At 50.9% G+C, this 17,301-nt stretch overlaps 1 protein-coding gene and 1 long non-coding RNA gene across 2 annotated transcripts in view; both read left to right on the forward strand.

The window, feature by feature from the left end:
* LOC311624151 overlaps positions 1-17,301 on the forward strand; it is a 244,719-nt gene that overhangs the window by 131,786 nt on the left and 95,632 nt on the right. The window lies entirely within an intron of this gene.
* ATP9A (ATPase phospholipid transporting 9A (putative)) overlaps positions 1-17,301 on the forward strand; it is a 124,781-nt gene that overhangs the window by 11,848 nt on the left and 95,632 nt on the right. Inside the window, exons 2-3 of the mRNA XM_084886983.1 lie at positions 13,439-13,583; positions 16,587-16,700. Coding sequence (XP_084743109.1) covers positions 13,439-13,583; positions 16,587-16,700 — 259 coding nt within the window. The remainder of the gene's footprint in view (positions 1-13,438; positions 13,584-16,586; positions 16,701-17,301) is intronic.

A 17,301-nucleotide genomic window follows, 5' to 3' on the forward strand; every position in this document is an offset into this window, starting at 1 on the left:
CGGTTTTTGTCGAGGGCAAAGGGTGGGGTTTTGGAGGCTTCTGTGCTTTGGAGGGAAGTATGTGTATATTCCGTGATTCCCAGGGAAAGCTGGTAATCAGCAGGCATGATGATATGACAGGGAAGTTCTAGAAACTTGAAGGTATCCTAGTAAGCATACGTTCTTCAGAAACATGGTAACTGTTTTCAGTCACTTACAGATCAGTATTTTCTTTCTCACCCTCTTTGTATGAGACACGTTCATGCTAAATGGGGTGGGGGGGGAGGGGAGGGGGAGGTAAGAACAGAGCATCTGTTTCTAAAATGTTTGTCCTCACCCTGTAAAAGCAAGTCATTTGAATCTGAATACCTTTTAGCGTTTATAAGTCCGTCTCCATAAAAATTCAAATAAAATGTAAAACTGAAGACCCCCCCCCACACACACACATGTTCTCTCCTCATTTTCATACTCCGCAAATGAAAGACAGTTAGAGGCTCTCTTACAAGGATGACAACCTTGTCCGGGTAAATCAAAGGACCAGGTAGTAAACAGGAGAGACCACGTGTCCCCCCTAAACAAGCTGATTTTAAAAAGAGGATGCACACGTACTCACATACACATACACATGCACGCTCACTCCTACGTGCACAGCTCAGGGAATTTCCACAGCGTGAACACACTCCTGAAACAGCTGCGGCTAAAGAGAGGCTGCCACTCAGAACACCCCCTGCTGTCCCCTCCCCCCCCCTGCCACAACCAGGCCGGCAGGAGTTAGTGAGGGACAACCAAATGACTGAACAAAGCAGGCTGCATGGGGCAACCAGGTAGGTGGGGAGTGGGGAGGGGACAAGTTAGGAGTGACCAGGCTGGCAGAGAAGGACAGTTGGGGGCGACCAGGCTGGCAGGGAGAGCAATAAGAGGTAACCAGGCCAGTGGGGTTAGGGGGGTAGTTAGGGGTGACCAGGCTGGTGTGTGTGTGGGTGCAATTTGGGGCAATCAGACTGGTAGGGGGGGTAGTTGGGGGTGATTAGGCTGGCAGGGGGGGTCAGTGAGGGGTGACTAGGCTGGCAGGGGGGGTCAGTGAGGGGTGACTAGGCTGGCGGGGGGGGCCCAGTTAAGGGTGCCCAGGTCGGCAGGTGGGGGGCAGTTAGGGGCAATCAGACCAGCATGCAGAGGCAGTGAGGGGTGATAAGGCCAGTGCAGGGGGTCGGGGGGGGGGGAGCGGTTAGGGGATTAGAGGGGTAGGGGAGGGGGGCAGTTGGGGGTAACCTGGCTGGCAGTTGGGGGCAGTTAGGGATGACCAGGCAGGCAGGCAGGTGAGTGATTAGGAGCCAGTGGTCCAGGATTGTGAGAGGGTGCAGTCCGGGCTGAGGGGGACCCCCCTCTGTATGAATTTTGTGTACCAGGCCTCTAGTAAATAAATAATAGTACAAGCATGAACTCTGTATCTCACCACCCACAGCTGTAAGCCTGCTTTTACCCCGCCCTGTAGTTGGCTCGTCCCTGTGGCCACGTGTAGACATTGTATGACATGACATCTCTGGCCCCTTCTCCTCTGGCTGGCCCTGGGGCTGTTTCCAGTTTGGCTCTGGGTTAGGGCTGCTGTGAACATATCCTGGAGGCCATGCCCTGTGCGGTTTTGCTGGGCCCGCGGTGTGTGTGTTTTAGCTGGAGTAGAAATTGGTAATGTTCAGCGTGTTGGTACTCAGTGGTGTGTCCCCATCGGGGACAGTTCCTGTCGCTCCACATCCTCACGGACACTTGCATCGTCTGTCTCCCTTCATTTCAGCCATCCTCGTGGGAACAGAGTAGTGACACTGAGTGCATTCTTTTCCTTATGACTTATTGGAGAGAGGCTTCCCTTCTCTGGACCTGGGTTAGGTTTTGAGATATAGGTTAGCCACGTCATGTGAAGCCTGAAGGTGTAAGCCCAGCAAAATGGTCCCACCAGGGCGGCCGGTACCCTGTCCTTGAGGACTTTAATTATAGGGAAACAGTACAAATCTGTCAAGTGTATACTCTCAGTATTTATATGTGTTTATATTTCTTTTTTTTTTTTTAATATATTTTATTGATTTTTCACAGAGAGGAAGAGAGAGATAGAGAGTTAGAAACATCGATGAGAGAGAATCATCGATCAGCTGCCTCCTGCACACCCCCCACCGGGGATGTGCCCGCAACCAAGGCACATGCCCTTGCCCGGAATCGAACCCGGGACCTTTCAGTCCGCAGGCCGACGCTCTATCCACTGAGCCAAACCGGTCCCGGCTATATTTCTTAATTATATACAATTTTATGTATCAAATTTTAATGTTTAATATATATTTTTATGTTTATGTGTACTTTATAAGTATAAAATATAAAAGTTACATGTGTGCATGCGTTTTAAAGAAAAACTATAGAACAGAGAAAAGTGCTGAATATAATCCTGGTGTTAACTTTCCCTTCAAAGAAACCATAGCCGCCCTGGCTTGGAGCATCGTCCCAATATACAAAGGTTGTGGTTTGATTCCTGGTCAGGGTACATAAATAAGTGGAATAACAAATTGATGTCTCCCCTCCGTCCCCCTCTCTCATCAATAATAATAAGCCCTGGATGGTTTGGCTCAGTGGATAGAGTGTTGGCATGTGGACTGAAGAGTCCAGGGTTCAATTCTGGCCAAGGGCACATGCCCAGGTTGTGGGCTCCATCCCAGTGGGCGGCATGCAGGAGGCAGCTGATCAATGATTCTCATCACTGATGTTTCTCTCTTCCCCTCTCCTTTCCTCTCTGAAATAATTTAAAAAAAATATTGAAAAAGACAACCACAACTAACACAAACACTTTAGCTTATGCTGTGTTTCTGTGCCTACATTGTCTTGTGAATTATAACCATGTAGCTTGTGTTTTTTTATTTCCTATCTTTTCTGCTTAGCATTGTAACGCAAGGCCTTTTCTGTATCACTGAGCCCTTTGTAAATGACACTTTAAATGGCAACAGAATATTTCTTTGAAAAGACTTCGCTAATGTACTTAACCCGGCCCTATATTTTCACAAATTGGTTCTTGTGTTCACTTTTTACATAATGTTTCCATTCTGAATGCTGAACCAGAGTCACTCCAAACCAGAGTCACCCCAAAGACACACGGAACGCAGACCCCAAGACCCCAGCGGGCACCTATTTGGGGTGGGAAGAGCGCCATCTGCAGGGGAACTCGCACCAACCAGCTCTGCTCATTGCCCCGCAGAACAGCACAAAAAGGAGCGCCTGCCGTCTTGTTTACATGTTCCAGAGCTCGGCACGGGTTCTGGCACGTAGTAGGTGCTCAATAAATGTTTGTTGAGTGAAAGATGAAGAACAGGAGCCACCGTTCCAGGCAGGTCTGCCTGCTCCCAGTGCCCATAGTTTTATTTGAAAACATTACAATCCCAAGGGACTCCGGTTCCTGATTCACGTGGGGTGTCGATGGTGTGCGGGCACACGACGGGCTCTCAGTGTCTGCGGCGTGATGGAGCCAGAAGGCGGAGAAGCAATGGCACAGCCTTCTGCACAGAAAGAAAAGAGAGGCCTCTCTCTCATTCACTTAGCCTGTTGCTTTAAGGATTCGCCGCAGAAGCAGCTTGTCCTAGGCCTGGGTCACAGATCTCAAATTGATCCCAGATTTGCTGCTGGGCTGTATCTGCCCCTGTTTCGTCCTCGGGGCTCCCAGCAACTTCTGCTGCTGAGCCTTTGTCAGGGAGTCAGGAACGTCCCCTCAGTAGCAGCGGGCTGTTTGGTGCCAGGTGATGGCACCAGCAGCTTGGGGGCCAGGGCAAGCCAGACAAAGCCTGCCGAGCGGAGCGGCCCCGAGGGACCCACCCCACTCGGAGCTGTGCCTGAGCACTCTCCCCAGCTCTGGGGCCCTGCGTGTGACTTTCAAACTGCAGAGTTTTATTTTTCCACAATGAAAATAATAATTTATTTTTTATTTTTATTTTTTAAATATATTTTATTGATTTTGTACAGAGAGGAAAGGAGAGAGATAGAGAGTTAGAAACATTGATGAGAGAGAGTCATCGATCAGCTGCCTCTTGCACACCCCCCACCGGGGATATGCCCGCAACCAATGTACATGCCCTTGACCGGAATCAAACCCCGGTCCCTTCAGTCCCCAAGCCGACGCTCTATCCATTGAGCCAAACCGGTTTCAGCAATAATTTCTTTTTTAAAAAGTAGTGGCTCCGCCGAAACCGGTTTGCTCAGTGGATAGAGCGTCAACTTGTGGACTGAAAGGTCCCAGTAGGGGGTGTGCAGGAGGCAGCTGATCAATGTTTCTCTCTCATTGATGTTTCTAACTATTTTCTCTCCTTTCCTCTCAGTAAAGAAATCAATTAAAAAAAAAAAAAAGTAGTGGCTCCTGTTATAGAAAACTTAAAGACGCAGTAGCTAGAATTATTGAAAGCCCTCCTTTCTCTTGTTAACATTGAGGTATGTTACCTTCTATCTATATTTTTATCGAATGCCTGTGAAAGACAAGATTTCAGTTCATTTTTGCCATTGTAAGTTAGAACTTAGTCTTGAGAAGATATCTTTTTAAAAATATTTTTATTAATTTCAGAGAGGAAAAGAGAGGGAGAGGAAGAGGTGGAAACCTCAGTGATGAGAAAGAATCACTGATTGGCTGCTTCCTGCACACCCCACACTGGAGATGGAGCCCGCCACCCGGGCATGCTGCCCTCACCGGGAGTCCAACTGTGACCTCCCGGTTGGTAGGCTGGCGCACAGCCGCTGAGCCACGCTGGCCAGGCTAGAGAGGATGTTTGATGCATGAACTTGATTCCTCTTGAGGATTTTCATAGGCGAGGCTCTGAGGCCGCTGGGTTACGAGGGCCATGGGGCATTCTGGGGCGGCCTGGGAGGCCTCCTCGTCTTCCTCCCTGTGAGACCAGAATCGCCCCACATCCAGGAAAGGATATGGGTGATGCCCCACCTGCCATTTTCATTTTGCTTATGCTCAGCGCACGCCCACAACATCGGGACGTCTGAGAGAGAGAGAGGAGAGAGAAGTAAAAGCATGTGCTTTCCTTCCTCGGTCTGCCACCGGCTTCCGGCTCATTCCTGAGCGAGGTGGTGGGGGTGGAGGACGGCCTGTGGTGGACTGAGGACAATACATGCTCTGTGGACGGGCGGGTGACCTTGGCCCTCGTGGTGCTGTGTGTGGTCGTTACGTAAGACGTGCCGGAGAGGCTGAGCCTTCTTTGTGGAACGGATAGAAGAAAGTCTGCGTGTAGCTTCTCATGATACAGCTGTGTGCAGGCTGCAGGGCCGCGAGCAGACTGTCCGGCTTCCCTGCCAGGGGTGGAGGTGGGCAGCTCGGTGGTTGGGGCCCAGGGTGGCACCTCCTGGGGCACTGGCATCAGAAGAGGTGGGACCATGCCCTCTGGTGGTGCCCTCCTGTGAGCTGTGCTTGTCCCAGACCCCTGGCACCTTCCTGGCAAACACCCCCCCATGGCCGTCCCGGGCTGTCTCAGCGCCAAAGCCACACCCGAGGTGGGGCCCGAGTGGCCATGGCGCTGCCCCCGTCTCCATGGGAACGGGGAGGAGCCGGATCTGGGGAGGAAAAAGGTTGCTAACACGGCGCGGGCTCCCCAGGGTTGGCGGCCGCGGCGCTGAGGGGCTGAGGACGTGGATGTGGCAGGACGGCCTCTGCTGGAGTGCTCCCGGCTGTGTGACCCCGGCATGTGAGTCCGCTTCTCCGGCGTGGGCACGGTCGTGGCGCCGGGCAGTGCTGAGGACTCGGTGAGGTGGTGTGTGTGGAGTGCGTAGGTCCCAGAGCCCGTGGTCTGTGTGGCCCGTGGAAAGCACAGTCGCAGCTAGCCGTTGCCACGGCTGCCGGCGGGGTGCAGGGGGAGCCGGTGTCCCTGGGACCTGTGCTGTGTCCTGTCATTGAGTTGTCTCTAGGTGGCTGCCTGGATGATGCAGAGGCAGCTTTCCTAGCCTGCCGTGGGCTGAGGTCTCCAGAGGCTGTGGTTAAGCCTGCTGGACCAGCTGTAGGTTGTACAGTCCGAGGCGATTACCCCATCTGTGGGCACCGCCTGTAGGACCATTAATTTTTTGTAAACAAAGCATTTCTTAAAAGAAAGTAGATATTGCCAGAGGTTCAGTGTGCAGGGCATCCCTCCATAATGGACACCTGGGCCTTCCCAGGTTTTACTCTCTCTCAGTGCTGCTGTAAGCATCCTTGTGCATTTCCTGTTGCTTACCGGTCCCTGTAGTTGTGTAGGATACATCCCCCTAGGTGGACGTGCTAGGTCAGAAGATCTGAGCTCTCCATTTAAAGATGCCATAACCGGTTTGGCTCAGTGGATAGAGCTTCTGTCTGCGGACTGAAAGGTCCCAGGCTCGATTCCGGTCAAGGGCATGTTCCTTGGTTGCGGGCACATCCCAGGTAGGGGGTGTGCAGGAGGCAGCTGATCAATGTTTCTCTCTCATCGATGTTTCTAACTCTCTATCCCTCTGTAAAAAAAATCAATAAAATATATTTTAAAAAAATAAAGAGAAATAGCCACCTTGACCTTTTTCATTGATATAGTCCCATTTCTCCTCTAGCCAGTAGCATCCTGTGGCCAGAGATATGGTTAGACGTCAGCGAACTAGCTTCCTCCTTTGCATTCTTTCTAACTTGAGATTTTACATTCTTCTAGTAAATGTAAAATTTAGCACCTAGCACTTAGATGATTGTAGAACAAATAAGTAAAAGTTTGGCTGTGTACCTCCTTCCTCTTTTCCCAGCATCCTTCTCTTCTCCCCTCCAGGCACCCGTGCTTACCAATTCGGGTTACACCCTTCTAGAACTGCAGTCCGAGGTGGCAAGCACTAGTTAGATGTGGCTGTTTGAATGGATGGAGTCACATTTAAGTTGTGCATTTTGAGTCCTCAGTAGTCACATGTGGCTGAGTGGCTGCTCCCTGACAAGGCAGATACAGAACGTTTCCATCCTTGCAGACCTGTGTGGAGGACGCTGCCCTGGACCAGGCTCTCCCATCAGGGTGATGGACATTGGGGCTGGTTCATCCCCTGTGTGGTGCTGCCCTGTGCGTTGGAGGCTGTCCTGTGGGCAGCAGCATCGCTGGCCTCCGTCCACTAGGTGCCAGTAGCACCTCCCTTTCCTGCACCTGCGTTCGGGACGTCGGAAGAGCCCTCTAGACCTTGCCAACCGTCCCCGCGGGTCAGAATTTATCCTCGGGCGGGCGGGGAGGGAGGAATATTAACCCCTCCCCCCAATGCTGTAGACTGTTTTTTCCACATTGCCCTCAGTTTTTCTTCCTGGGTCTTCCCAGTGTCAACACCGAGACGGTCACTTCCTGGACCCTGGTTCCGGCCAGGTTGGTGCGTCAGGCAGCAGCTCAGCAAATATTTACTGAGTGGGCGCCGATCGCCGGCACCGAGAGCAGGAGTGGTCCTTTCTCCAGCACTGAGAGCAGGCGTGATCCTTCCTCCGAGGCCAGCTCCTTGTTGCAGTGGTCACCTTTCCAGAAACTCGGCTGGCTTGGCACCTCCCCCTGTAATATTGGTCTTTCCCTGGCTTTTGGCCCAGCTGTGTGAAACCACTGCACATCGGCGGTCATAACCCGTGTGAGTTCTAGAGTGAATTTATGAGAAAAGTCTACTTGGGTTTTTCTTTGTTTAAATGGTCTAAGCTGAAAGCAGTGCAGACCAAGTTATCTCTAGCCTTGCATCTTTTAAATTTAATTTTATTATATTTTTATTGATTTCAGAGGAAGGGAGAGGAAGAGAGAGAGAGATAGCAACATCAACGATGAGAGGGAATCATTGATCAGCTGCCTCCTGCACTCCCCACACTGGGGATGGAGCCCGCAACCTGGGCATGAGCCCTGACCGGAAGTTGAACGCTGATCTCCTGATTTATAGGTCATTGCTCAACCACTGAGCCATCCTGGCCGGGCCTAGCCTTACGTCTTAACCTAGTTGAATAGCTGTTTATATCAACAGATGAGAAAATTGTTTCATGTGTGTGTGTTGTTTTTTTTTAAATCTAGAAAAATAACTCGAGAAGTAATATCTACTGTTTTAAAAATATATTTATTGATTGATTGATTTTAGAGAGAGGACGAGAAAGAGAGAGAGAAACATCAATTTGTTGTTCCCCTTACTTATGTGTTCATTGGTTGATTCTTGTATGTGCCCTGACCAGGGATCCAACCTGCAACCTTGACATTTTGGGCCGATGCTCCAACCAACTGAGCTACCTGGCCAGGGCTCAATATCTACTATCAATTGAATGCCTGCTATGTGCTAGGTCCTGTCCTACAGTATCCCTTTTCTGTATGAAGTCTTTATCCTCCTAGTAATTCAGCAGGCAGGTCTTATCTTTTTACCCGGAGGGAGAGTGGGGTCACGGATGAATAGCCGGAGGGCACACAGCCGGTGTGGAGCAGGGCTGGACTGTACACCCAGCCCCTCTGGCTGCCAAGCGTGTTCCTAACGCTGTCCACGGGCTCTCACTGGTCACTGCTGCTTCAGCCTCTCCATTCATTTCTCCCTCTTAGGGATTCTGCGGTGCGGCCCGCCTCCCCGGCCCGCCTGGGGTGTGGGGCGGGAGTTCCTTTGCCCTGCATTAGGACACAGCAGTAGCAGCCCAGGTGACAGCTGTCACAGACACCAGGTGACAGCTGTCACAACATCGCTCTGGGCGCCTTCCTCCCAGACCGTGGAGGGGGAGGGGCCTGGCGTCCACCCACAAGACAGACAGACGGGGTCTGGCAGCGGCCACGCGGGGAGGAGAGATCTGCAGGTGGTAAATCCAGAAGCTGAGAAGGAGCCTCGCTGCCACCCCTTCTGTTTGGACAGGTCGAAGGAAACTTGGTCACTTGTAAATCTGCCACCACGCCCAAGGCTTCTGCTGCAGGACGTGAGTTCCCAAGACACGTTTCTGGAGGCTGCGGTGGTATAAAGTCAGAGCCATGCAGGGGCAGGAGCGGAATCACAGTGGGACGTGTGGCAGGACACCCCCCGCCTTTTCCAGTTTCCCGCCAGTATCGCTCACCCGGGTGGCGCCCCCTTTTCACAGCGGACCCTTGCCCGTGTCTCCGAGTCACAGGGGGGAGGAGCAGCCGGCGGCTTCAGGCACAGCCAGTGGGGCTGGCGGGAGCCCAGCGGGACTTGTTAGCTGCTCATTGCGTGACCATTGCACTGACTTTGGCGTTTGCCTTCTTGGTCTGACAAAGCGTGATGCTTTTTCATTTATGGTAGTGGTGTGAAGGTTAAAATACATTGATGGAGCTGAATCTGGTTTGGCTCAGTGGATAGAGCGTCGGCCTGCGAACTGAAAGGTCCTGGGTTCGATTCCGGTCAAGGGTATGTACCTTGGTTGTGGGCACATCCCCAGTAGGAGGTGTGCAAGAGGCAGCTGATTCTCTCTCATTGATGTTTCTAACTCTCTAGCCCTCTCTCTTCCTCTCTGTAAAAAATCCATAAAATATATTAAAAAATAAATAAATAAATACATTGATGGGAATGGAGTTCTGACCTGGGTACCGCAGGCATTTGGGGCCGGTTCATCCTCTGTCTGGGGCCTGTCTGTACGTTGGAGGGTGTGGATCAGCATCCTGGCCTCCTCTGCCTCCTTCCTGCCGGTGGCTAACCTGCAGCCCTGGTTGAGAATCACGGATGTAAGGTGTGCACATTTAGGCAAAAGCGTGAGTTCAGGAAGTAGAGGTAGTTGGATATCGCAGAAATCCCTTATATGAAAACGGCTGAAGTTTGGAAACCGCTTAGAATATTTTCTTCAATGTCCTCGTCTGTCTTCTTTGGCACTGACAGCGGTTTGGAAGTCAGGCGGACGCCCTGGCCTGTGTGGCTCAGTTGGTTGGAGCATCGTCCCACGGACCACATGTTTGATTCTCAGTCAGGACACACACCTAGGTTGTGGTTCGATCTCTGGTTGGGGTGCGTTCAAGAGGCAGCCGGTCGATGTTTCTCTTTCACATCGATGTTTTTCTCTCCCCCCTTTCCTCCCTTTGTAAAAATAAAAAATAAAAAGTAAGAAAGTCAGGTGGGGCGGTGTCTTGGAAGGGGAGAGAGAGAAAGCAGCGCTGTCTAGGAGAACTTCTGTCCTGCTGGAATGCTCTGTGTCCGCACAGTCCAGGCCACGGCTCCGGCCCGCAGGCTCTGGAGCCTAAAACGTGGCTGTGAGCGAGGAGTCGAGCCCTCGTAGTTCTCTTACTTCAGTTCATTAAAGGGGAAGCAGCCGTGTGTGCCGGCCGCTCCGTGTTGGACACACAGCTCCAAAGAGGTCAGGAGAACGGAGAGGTCAGGAGAACGGAGAGGTCAGGAGAACGGAGAGGTCAGGAGAACGGAGAGGTCAGGATGGCGAACCCAGGCTTTAAGGCATAGCTGGAACGCTCTTTTTAAGAAAATCTTTATTGTTGAAATTATGACACATGTCCCCTTTTCCCACCATTGACCCCTTCTCGCCCACCCCCACACCCTGCCCCCTGCCCCAGGCCTTCACCACCCGATGGTCTGTGTCCATGGGTTATGCATATATGCATGCAGGTTCTTTGGTTGATCACTTCCCACCCGCCCACACCTTTCCTCTGAGATTCCATGCTTCCATGTCTCTGGATCCACTCAGTTCATCAGCTTATTTTGTTACTTAGATTCTACATATGGGTAAGATCATGTGATACCTGTCTTGCTCTGACTGATTTATTGCACTTAGCATAATACTCTCCAGGTCCCTCCATGCTGTCTCAAAGGGTAAGAGAGCCTTCTTTTTCACTGCTGCATAGTATTCCATGGTGTAATGTACCGCAGCTTTCTATCCACTCATCTACTGATGGGCACTTGGGCTGTTTGCAGATCTTAGCTATTGTAAAACGTGCTGCTATGAACATAGGGGTGCATACCTTCTTTCTGATTGGTGTTTCGGGTTTCTTAGGATATAGTCCTAGAAAGGGGATCACTGGGTCAAATGGCGCTTCCATATTTAATTATTTGAGGAATCTCCATACTGTTTTAGTGAAACTCCACAGTGGCTGCTATAATAGGGAATTACACAGTCTGCATTCCCACCAGCAGCCCGCGAGGGTTCCCTTTTTCCACATGGTCACCTAGCGGGAACTCTTTAGAAGCTTGGGATCTCAGGCACGTAAATCCAGGGGGGATACAGCCTTAAGGAGGGCCTGGCCATGCTGCAGACAGGACCGTCCGATGGGTTTGGCGAAGTGGTTACCAGATGCCCAACCAAAATTGGCTTGAGCAAAGTAAAATAAAACAAAACAAATTCATTGGTTCCTAAGACAGAGAGCCCAGGGAATGGACAGACCATCAAGGATATTTTCTGCCTGTGTAAGTCTGTATCTACATACTTCTCAGCTCCTTCCTTCCTTTTTTTTTTTTTTTTTTTTTTTTTTTTTTTAAAAAAAACCACACACACGTTTTTATTGATTTTAGAGAGAAGAAGGGAGAGCTGTCTCCCGCCTGCCCCCTCCTGGGGATGGAGCACAAAACCCAGGCTTGTGCCCTGACCGGGAATCGAACCAGCAACCTCTCAGGGCATGAGACAACGTTCAACCAACTGAGTCACACAGGCCGGGGCTCCTGGCTTTTCAATTTAGCATCTCTCTCAGTAGGGCCACCCGGCCCATGCAGCTCTCTCTCAGTCTTCAAAGATGGTTGGGGATTCCGTCTTGTGGACGCTCCCTGTTCATTTAGACAGCCAGGGTTGATGACCGGTCATTTTCATTTCCGGGCTTCTGCCTCCACAGTGCAGGCCACACCAAATGTCCTGCTGCTCTGGGCACGTGCTCGCACCTGCCAGTGAGGGAACGAGCAGCTGAGCCTGGCAGCTTGCTGTGCCGAACCTTCTCTAAAACAGTGGTCGGCAAACTCATTAGTCAGCAGAGCCAGATATCAACAGTACAACGATTGAAATTTCTTTGGAGAGCCAATTTTTTTAAACTTAAACTTCTTCTAACGCCACTGCTTCAAAATAGACTTGCCCAGGCCGTGGTATTTTGTGGAAGAGCCACACTCAAGGGACCAAAGAGCCCCATGTGGCTCACCAGCTGCAGTTTGCCGACCACGGTGCTAAAACATAACAGACAAAATTTCTGTAAACCGCCAGCCCGACTGTATGTGAGTCCCTTACTAGCAGACTCATTCTTTAGCTGTCAGTACAGACAGAGGCGGAATCCATCATTACAGGGTTACTGTAGGATGGGGACAGAATTTCCAGTTCTGCAAATGGAAGGATGTACTTCCTATCAAATGAAGCAACCCTCCGGCCCTCCCTCCGGCCTCCCTCATTCATTCAACACTTAGAGCGCCCACAGATGGCCAATGTGGGTAAGTCACACCTAAGAGCAGGAATGGGTTGGACCCTTTGACGCTTCTGTGTGTCTCTGGCCATTGGACAGCTCAGAGGGGCGCCCATACGGATGAGTTGCTAGGAGTGAGGCTGTCCTTATCAGAGCCACACCGCCCCGGGCAGCAGCTTACTGGAACGGGAAGCTATTTTTAAGAAGCGGCATCGTGTTTCAGCGTGGAAATTTTGAACACCCGAGCAGGCAGCTTGCTGGCTTGCTAACTTTTGGGGTCCTGCTGCCAGGGACTGTGTTTGCTCAGCCTCGGACGCCAGCACCTGGCCGGGCCTGCTCGGCCCGCAGGACCCAGAGAAGGCGGAGAAGGCGTTCCTCTGGGACCAGGAATGACGTGAGTCCCGCCTGGCTGGTTTCCCTCTGCTGGGTGCCTCCTGGCTGGCAGGGCAGGGCGCCTCCCGCAGGCCGTGTGTTGGGGGCCGGAGGTGGCCGTGGGGTGCTTCTGTGCAGTGCTCACGAGGGCTTGTCGCTCTCCTGAAAGACAGACTGCCGTGCGGGGTGTGTGTGTGTGTGTGTGTGTGTGTGTGTGTGTGGCCGGGCGGCCGTGTTCCCAGGCGCTCCCTGAGCCTGTGCGTGGGTGACCTGGCCGGCCAGGCGGGGCGGCGGCTCTCCGGGCCAATCTGCCTCCAGCCTGGCCGCTGGCCGCTGGCCCCTGTCCAGGTCACGCTGGGGGGGCTCTCCGTCTTTCTGTCCCTCTGAGGGGAGCGCTGGGGAAGGCAGACTCTCCCCTTCTTTGCACAGTGAGCGCGGTGTAACCTGAATAGCAGGGCTGTCGGACCAAACGGACGTGGTTCAGAGCCAGATGCGGCTGTTTTGGTCATCTCCTCAAACCTGGGGGCTGCACCCCCTCTCCTGAGCTTTCTCTTCTCCTGAAAAGTGCTGACCATCTGGCCCGTGGACAGATGAATTCTATTTCTTAAAATAGATAATTTGGACTTGGGAGGCAAAGCATCTTGGGTTGCGTGCGATCCCAGCTTCTTAGGAGCCCCAGTTCTGTTTCCCATCTCCCCCACATGTGCCCGGTGCCGAGGCTTTGGAGAAAAGCATGCTGAGAAGGCCTTGGCCTTGACACTGTGGGCTTGTCTCTCCCGCAGGTGCTGTGAGTGGCTGAGATGCTGCGGTGGGGGAGAGCCCCGGCCCCGCACGGTCTGGCTGGGGCACCCCGAGAAGAGGGATCAGCGGTACCCCCGAAATGTCATCAACAACCAGAAGTACAACTTCTTCACCTTCCTTCCTGGGGTGCGTATGTGCAAGGCCACCCCGTTTTTTTCTTCCCACACCTAATGTATGCGTGGAGCCAGCTTAGAGGACGGAGGTCCCGGGGCAGGTTTTGTGAGCACACCCCCTTCAGCACCAGCGTGCTGCTCTCTGTCTGCCCGGCTGGGAGACCCCACTTCCCATCTATTGAGTGTGCTGTGCGTGAGAGAGAAAAAGATATGCCGGGGACCTAGCATTATAACTGGAACACCGGAAAACCGCAGTGCTTAAATTTCCCCCATCATCACGAAACACATATGACCTGTAGGAAAGTTGGAGGATAAGAGTATAGAGAAATAAAAAAAAAAGATGCATTTTAATCCTTTCACCCAAAGAATTTCTGTTAACGTCTTTTGCTCTGTTAACATTTTTGCTAATGACTTTCTGGTTTGCATGGTGTGTGACTGCAGTCATGGCACTTCCCATTAACTTAGATCAATACATGCCCATGGTCTCCCCCAGCCTTCCCCGACACACGTAAATTAACCGATTTTCATCCTCCGTGGCCTCCAGACACTGATGGACTTTAGAAGCCGCAGCGGCAACCAATGCCAATGCTGGAAAGGAATAAAATTACTATCCTCCATTTATTGTGAGATAATACGGAAACACACATACATTATACTGTAGCTAAAGGTCCCTTCGAATGCTTTTTTTCTTTTAACCAGAGTCTATACCTTTATTCACAAGGCTGTTTTACCTCTGAACAGGCTAACGATGGACTCCCATTACCTTTTCTTTTTCTTTTTAAAAAATATGTTTTATTGATTTTTTTACAGAGAGGAAGGGAGAGAGAGAGAGAGCTAGAAACGTCGATGAAAGAGAAACATCGACCAGCTGCCTCCTGCACAACCCCCACTGGGTATGTGCCCGCAACCAATGTACATGCCCTTGACGGGAATCAAACCTGGGACCCTTCAATACGCAGACCGACGCTCTACCACTGAACCAAACCGGTTTCGGCCCATTACCTTTTCTTGGTAGTCTACAGTTGCTACTGTCTTTATTTTTTAATTGCATAGTTTCAATTTTTCTTTTTCTTTTCTTTTTAAAAAAATATATATTTTATTGATTTTTTACAGAGAGGAAGGGAGAGAGATAGAGAGTTAGAAACATCGATGAGAGTCATCAATCAGCTGCCTCTTGCACGCCCCCTACTGGGGCCATTCCTGCAACCAAGGTACATGCCCTTGACCAGAATTGAATCTGGGGACCCTTCAGTCCTCAAGCTGACACTCTATCCACTGAGCCAAACCGGTTTTGCTCAATTTTTCTTTTTAAAAGTTATGTATATTGTTGAAAGTATTACAGATATTGCCTTTCCCTCCCATTGACCCCTTCCACCCTGCACGCACCCTGAATGATTTTTTAAAATTTCTTTAATGATTAAGGTGTTACATATCTGAATGATTTTTTTAAGGGTGATTTTGACTACATTCATTGCTCGCTGTCTCAGCCCTCCCCGACAACCCTCCCCCCAGTTCTCAGTAACTTAAGTCAGGAAAACGTTTATTTCTTGTTCCTGGGAATTCTGGTGCAGACGTGGCTGCTCCCTTCCCTCTGGGAGCTGCGCCTTCTGGAATTCTGGCCGCCAGCGTCCCCGTGGCCAGGCAGGAGTGGTGGTCCAGCGATGGCTCTTCACCGCCTTAGCCTGGGAGAGACTCATCATCATCTTTTTTAAAAAATATATTTTTATTGACTTCAGAGAGGAAGGGAGAGGGAGAGAGAGGAAGAAACATCAGTGATGAGAGAATCATTGGTCAGCTGCCTCCTGCACACCCCCCACTGGTTGTGAGCCCACAACCTGGGTATATGCCCTGACCGGGAATTGAACTGTGACCTCCTGGTTCATAGGTCAACTCTCACCCACTGAGCCATGCTAGCTGCTCGAGACTCCCATTTTCATTCATTGCCATCGGCCCAGTCCTGTGGGATCAGTCTTCCTGCTAGGGCACCTGGGAGCAGGCCAAGCCGCCAGAACCCAGCGCCCCCCGGGATGGGGCTCTGCTGGATGTGTCTATGGCATTGCGATCACATCGTGGAAATGACAATTTATCTTACTTTAAATTAAAAAAATATATATTTTTTAATAGCCTGCTTTTTTTGATCAAGTTTACAGCATAGGCATTTCCCGCTAATACTTATTCTTAAAAATGACATGTTGAGGGGCTTACCTGTACTTATAACATAGATGGTTTAAGATAGAAAACAGAGAAGACACGTTGAAGCCCTCAGCGTGCCCTCCCCACCCCAGAGGTAACTATGGTCTTGAACTTGGTGTTTATAGTGTCTACATGTATTGCTATTTATATTTTTACTTAAAAAAAAACTTTTTTTCTTTTCCTTTTAGTCCTGGCTGGTTCGGCTCAGTGAATGGAGCGTCGGCCTGCAAACTGAAGGGTTCCGGGTTCGATTCCTCAGGGGCACACGCACGGGTTGTGGGCTGGGGGACTTGTAGAAGGCAGCCAATACAAGATTCTCTCTCATCATGGATGCTTCCATCTCTCCTTCTTCCTTCCTCTCTGAAATCAATAAAAATATATTTTAAAAAAATTTTGTTTTTACACAGAGAACTATTTAAACTTTATGGGAAAGGTATCATGTTGTGTTCTTTTGTAGGATAGTTTTTTTTCTTCATCTTTACCTGAAGACATGTTTTTTTGAAATTGATTTAGAGAGAAAGAGGAGGGGGGAGGGAGGAGAGAGAGAGAGAGAGAGAGAGAGAGAGAGAGAGAGAGAGAGAGAGAGAGAGAGAACATTGATGTGAGAGAGAAACATGGATCTGTTGTGTCCCATCCAAAGTGTGCCCTGACTGGGGCTTGAACCTGAAACCTTTCGTTGTACAGGATGACGCTCCAACCGCCTGAGCCACGGCCAGGGCTGTAGGAAAGGGTTAAGACATTATTCACCTCCCACCCACCCTGCCCCGTCCTGTCCTGTCCGACAAGCCCTGAATGTCTCTTCTCTCTCCTCTCCCCTTTCCAGGTGCTGTTCAACCAGTTCAAGTATTTTTTCAACCTCTACTTCTTACTCCTCGCCTGCTCCCAGTTTGTACCTGAGATGAGGCTTGGAGCGCTCTACACCTACTGGGTCCCCCTGGTGAGTACCGGCCCGGCTTGCCCGGTGGCCGCAGAGGCTGGGGACAGACAGCTCCATGTCTCGCTCACTCAGCATGTGGAATGGGAGAGTAGCCCTTTAAGGGAGAGGGCACCCTCAGGCTAACACATTGGGCGCCCCCAGGGTTTTAAGGTTGGAGCCCCATTTCCTACATCAGCCGGGTCAGACGCTGGTAAGTTCTGTGCCATTCCTTCCTCCTGTACACTCTGTTCCTCCGGCATTCACGGTCTCAGCAGACCGAGGGGCCAACGGGGGAGACCATGCCCCCGTCAGTGTGTGTGCTCTGTGTATACTGTTTAGTGGGAGGGTTTAAAAGAGTAACAGATTCCGTGCTTTCGTGTGTACGAATATGAGAGAGCCGACCAGAATGCCCTCCTTTCCTCTTCTTGCCTGCTTTTCGTTCTTTCCTTTGGCCAATGGTAATTGAGCACCTACTATGTGCCAGGCACACGGCTGGATGCTGGGGGTGCAGTGATGAACAGAACATATAAATTCCTGCCATCTTGGAGTTGATTTTCAGAGGATAGACAATAAACAGGTTAATAAAGTTGTTTCAGATGGAGGGGAGTTCTGTGAGGGTAGC

Source organism: Pipistrellus hanaki (assembly GCF_964339955.1).
Source record: "Pipistrellus hanaki genome assembly, chromosome: 6".
Taxonomy (NCBI): domain Eukaryota; kingdom Metazoa; phylum Chordata; class Mammalia; order Chiroptera; family Vespertilionidae; genus Pipistrellus; species Pipistrellus hanaki.